We start from the raw sequence: 5,000 nt of genomic DNA on the forward strand, positions 1-5,000 counted from the left end.
TCAAATAAATGATTGTTCCTCAATTTTTCCGCAGATGGAACACCGATCGTGATCCGAAAAATCGACGAGAAATCAGGAACTCAGATTCTCTTCCCTGCTCGTTGCAAATTTGTCATTGTAACATGAGTAAAATGTGCCACTAATAACCTCCGAGTGCAGGAAAAGTGATCTAGGAGAACTCAGATTTTAAAATTTCCCCGGGGGACCATGCTCCCGGACCCCACTTAAAGGTTCACGACTCCCTGAAACTTGGCATCAATTGGTATATCAGTAAAACTCGCAACTGGGCTCTTTGATTCACGGGTACAATGTTTCTTGCACCCTCGGCGGCAAATACAACATCGCCTTTAGCAGCTGGAGGGGGTGGGGCTATCTCTATCAACTTGGGGAACTTTTTGTAAACACAGCGTCCCATTAAAGAAAACAACAACACTGGTCAGTATTTTCAAATTTCAATCCATTCCGATCCTCTTTACGCAAAGTTATAATGAACACTAATGATAAAATATTTCCACAAAAATTTTCCATTTTCTTGTCACAAGTATTATCAACGGTTTACCGACGTTTGATTACCTTTGATTCTGTACATCTCTTTGACATTAAATACAGTATCTGACCATGGCTCTAATGAGGACAACTTAAATCTCCTACAGTTTCTTACCACTCTTCTTCTGGGAGAGCAGACAGCAGATTTAATTAGGTTAAATGCTTTCATCTTATTTCTAGTGTTTACATAATTATCTTGCCACGCCCCCACAACAAAGGAGCCCCATGGAGGCCCCACCCAATGTCAAGTCAAGTTATGACTACAAAGCAATGACCACTGCAGAATAAACTAAATCGATGAGCTTTATTTAGCAAGGTAAGACATGGTTGCAATATTCCTCTTATTAGCTCAGTTCAAGCAGTCAACTCTCTCATCCACTTTGACACAGGAGACAGGACGGAGGAGAATGTGGTTCATTAACTTAGTTAACTGACGATGATAACGATGATGATGATGCAGGTAAACTGGGTCAGTTGTATGTGCTCCATGAAGTACAGGAAGCACAATATTATTGCATTTGGCTTCAGCTATTCTGACATACATTGCCAAAAACAGGATACATGCATCAATTTGCCCTGAAACGACCTGTCATAGGTCACGACAATAATAATATTATTGTACAGAATCCAACACTACAAAAAAATGGCAGAATGTGAATAATGTCAGCTATTTAGTAATGATTCTACGGCTCTTTCTGCATTCCAAGAATGTGTGGAGAGGGCAACAAGGCTCTGGTTCTGTAAGAAACAAACGTTATTACAAATTACAACAATTTAAACATTCTACAATGTTCAAATCACAGGCACCTTTCATACTGCAAAGTAATTCCTGCATCTGACATGGGTCATGACTTCAAATTCTGTTGAAGCCTTTGTTACTGCATGAGTAATGACGTTCATAACAGTTATGAGCATTACTCGAGCAGTTCCTGCTCCTGATCAAAACATTTTTTCCTTTGGATTTCAAAACTATGTTACGTGACCCAAGCTTTAAGCCTTAATTTAAAAGATAAACTTGTTTATTTTAACTGGACTTTTCTTCTTTAATGGTCTGCCCTTACTAACTTTAAAATCTTGAGAGAGCTGGATCGAAGAGAAAATGACGTCAAAGACTCACTAGTTTAAGAATGCAATGCGTTTGTACGCGGCTGAATTAATACGCAGCACGGGAGTTTCGGGTTTTCAGACTTTCAAACTCGTGTTTTGCAGACATAATTAACCTCGTTAATACGCTGAAATTTTAAGCTATTGAGTGAATGACGTCACTTTCCCTAGATCCAACCCTCTGAGGTCCAGTCGGTCAGTGTGGAACGTGAGTAATGGCGGACCATGAAATCCAAAACTTCCACCCAGAGTAAACAGACTTTGGATAAAAATCAAAGCTCAAAATTTTGCCGGGCATGTGTTAACCAAGCATACTTTCAAAATATGAACAAAAAAAAGGTATTGATTTTTTTATCGTAGTACCACTTTTAAGTTGTTGTGTCCACAAATCAGCCTGAATTTTAGTATTTTCCTTTTCTTTCCTTTCTGCAATGATCTCAAATCTTGACATCTATCAAGAGAAAATGAGGGGACAGAGAGGGAGGCTCCTGGTCCAGCCCTTGGGATGTCATGTCCACGAAAGTTATTTTTAGACGAGCGGAAGTCTTCCGAGACGTCCGCATGCAGGCCAACTTCGGTCCGATGTTTGAAAGAAAATAAATATTCATCAGCCTTCCACGTGCGCCGTCATTTTCTCTTTTCACTAAGAACCTGAGAGCGAGGCAAGACTGCATGCGGACGTCTCGGAAGACAGACTTCCGCTAGAACAAAGACTTTCGCTCGTCTAAAAATAACTTTCGTGGACATAACATATCCCGGCCAACGCCCTGAGCCTCCCTCTCTGTCCCCTCATTTTCTCTTGCATCTATCTAACATTGTGGCACATCAATATCACACATGCACAGCAAATAAAGCCACGGTTCAAAAAGACTAAAAAAAATTTGTTTCTCATAAAGAAATTCCTTATCCAAAGATTTTACTGTTCTATTAACTCTTTTTACCTTACTAAAACCCATTGAGGTAAGCCGTCTGATCTTCTGTTCACACTCCCTGTCACTAGATGAAGGAGCTATAAGAATAAAGACAATAATAATAAATTTTAATTATTATTGCATGTACTTTATCTTTTTATTTAACATTAAATTGGTTGGAACAGCAATGTAAATATTTACCTCCAGCATAAACTTCTGCCCAGTGTCGGGCTGTTTTCCTGTATATTTCAGGGTGTTCTTTAAACTAGAAAAAAAAAAAAAACAAACAAAGTGAAACAAGTTTCTCTACAAAGAAGTAATTAAAAAACAACTGGCATTATCCAATTTGTGTACCGCTATATTAATATTCAAGTATCACCCAAAGGGCCTCCAAGAGGTTTCTCATCCAGCCTTGTTTTCTTCCCAACAGTTTCAAAGTCACATCTATTGTCTTAAGTTAAACTACATGTAAATATTAATGGATCAACTTTAGGCTATTACTAGCTTGTCCAAGGTCCAACATTTGTAATAGGCCATCAATGTGAAAGCACAAAGCTGGTAGAGGATTGGGACGACCCCTCTTCTCACTGATTGCAATTTCTTTCACTCACCTCAGACCTCTGTTAGTCTCGTTATACACAATGTCGGCCGATAATTCTTACCAAAACAAAAAATAATTAATATGCCTGCTTTGCAGGCTAGGCTATTACACCACAGACTGCAAAATTGGTTTGACCCCTGACTAATCACTCCTTTTTTGCAGGATCAGCTCAAGTGGCAAAATAATTATAGTGATTAACGCCTAAGTTGTATATGGAGGTTAGGTGCCCTAGATTTATTCTATTGTAAAAGAAGTGCCTGCTAGAGATAATTATTGCTTCCCCAATACAACAGAAGAATAGTACTGTATTTTGTTAAATGTCATTTATTAACTTTAAAAATATACAGATTAAAACAAATTAAAATACAGTGTCGTGGTCTTCACTGAAATCCTACACTAATGAATGCAAATTGAACTGAAAAATACTCAAAAAAGGGATTTTAAGAAAACAGACTCCAAGAGACATTTACATTTTTGCACCCTTAAATTGCCCCTGTGACCAAAAAATCATTTATTATTTTTTCTTTGGATTTCAAAACTGTTAACTAAACACTAAGCGACCAATTTGAAAGTTTTAAGCCTTGATTTCAAAAAGACACCTATTATTTTACCATACTTCAAATGGAATTTTCCTATTTAATGGCCTGCCATTACTAACTTAAAAATCTTGAGAGCGCTGGATAGAGGAGAAAATAACGTCAAAGGCTCAATAGTTTAAAAATGCAATGCGTGTGTATGCTGCAGAATTAATATGCAGCATGGGAGTTTGAACTTTAAGACTTTTAAACTTGCATTTTTGCATACATAATGTATAATAACTATAATAAGCTGCATTCACACACTGACACTTTAAGCTAGTGAGCCTTTGACGTCACTTTTCCATGGAACCAACCCTCTGAGGTCCATTCGGTCAGTTTTAAACATGAGTAACTGTGGACCATGAAATCCAAAACTTACACTCAAAGTAAACGGTCTTTGGACAAAAATCAAAGCGCAAAATTTTGCCAGTCAGTTGCATTGTTAGGCAAACACACTTTAAAAATCTGAAGAAAAAAAGGAAGTGATTTTTTTTTTATCACAGGGGCACTTTAAGGACACAACAATTTAGTAACTGCATGTATAAATAAGGTGTAAATAATAATTTAACAATAAAATTGATGATTGTTATAAAACTTTTACTCGACGTTTCGACGCTCTCAAGCGTCATTTTCAAGAGTTGAAAAGTAACTGTTACTTGGCAGTTTGAATAAATAATGTTAGCAAAACCTCGTGGGAGTCATGGTAAGACAATAGAACACTAGAAACGTTTGTACGATTGTACATTTTCTCGTGGGAGTTATGCTAAGACAATAGAACACTAGAAAAGTTTTGCCTTCAGGGAGTCCGATTGTACATTTAAGGAAGGTTTTAGTTCCTTTATGAAAAGCATTTCATAAACAAGACAATCGAACTTCGTCTTGCATTGCCTCAGAACAGTGAAACTCGTTTCTAGTGTTCTATTGTCTTACCATGACTCCCACGAGGTTTTGCTAACATTATTTATTCAAACTGCCAAGTAACAGTTACTTTTCAACTCTTGAAAATGACGCTTGAGAGCATCGAAACGTTGAGTAAAAGTTTTATAATAATCATCATTTTATTGTTAAATCTATTAGAAACCAACATCTAATTCGTAAATAATAAAATATTATGCTCATCTGTAACCTGTTGTGCAACCACAGCATCTTGAGGGTCATCTGGTTCAGCAGCAGAAAGTAAAGCCTGTGGAGTTAATAAAAACCAGCTGAAATTGACCCACTGTACTGCTAGACCTGAAATTGTCCAAACAGAGCACATAG

General features: G+C 37.3%; 1 protein-coding gene across 1 annotated transcript in view; it reads right to left on the reverse strand.

Moving 5' to 3' along the window:
* Positions 1–833: 833 nt before the first annotated feature.
* LOC138015910 (ubiquitin-conjugating enzyme E2 K-like) overlaps positions 834–5,000 on the reverse strand; it is a 13,039-nt gene continuing 8,872 nt past the window's right edge. Inside the window, exons 6-9 of the mRNA XM_068863036.1 lie at positions 4,867–4,923; positions 2,763–2,826; positions 2,592–2,659; positions 834–1,284 (exon numbers count right to left, since the gene is read on the reverse strand). Coding sequence (XP_068719137.1) covers positions 1,210–1,284; positions 2,592–2,659; positions 2,763–2,826; positions 4,867–4,923 — 264 coding nt within the window. The 3' untranslated portion in view covers positions 834–1,209. The remainder of the gene's footprint in view (positions 1,285–2,591; positions 2,660–2,762; positions 2,827–4,866; positions 4,924–5,000) is intronic.

Source organism: Montipora capricornis, chromosome 9, assembly GCF_036669925.1.
Source record: "Montipora capricornis isolate CH-2021 chromosome 9, ASM3666992v2, whole genome shotgun sequence".
NCBI lineage: Eukaryota > Metazoa > Cnidaria > Anthozoa > Scleractinia > Acroporidae > Montipora > Montipora capricornis.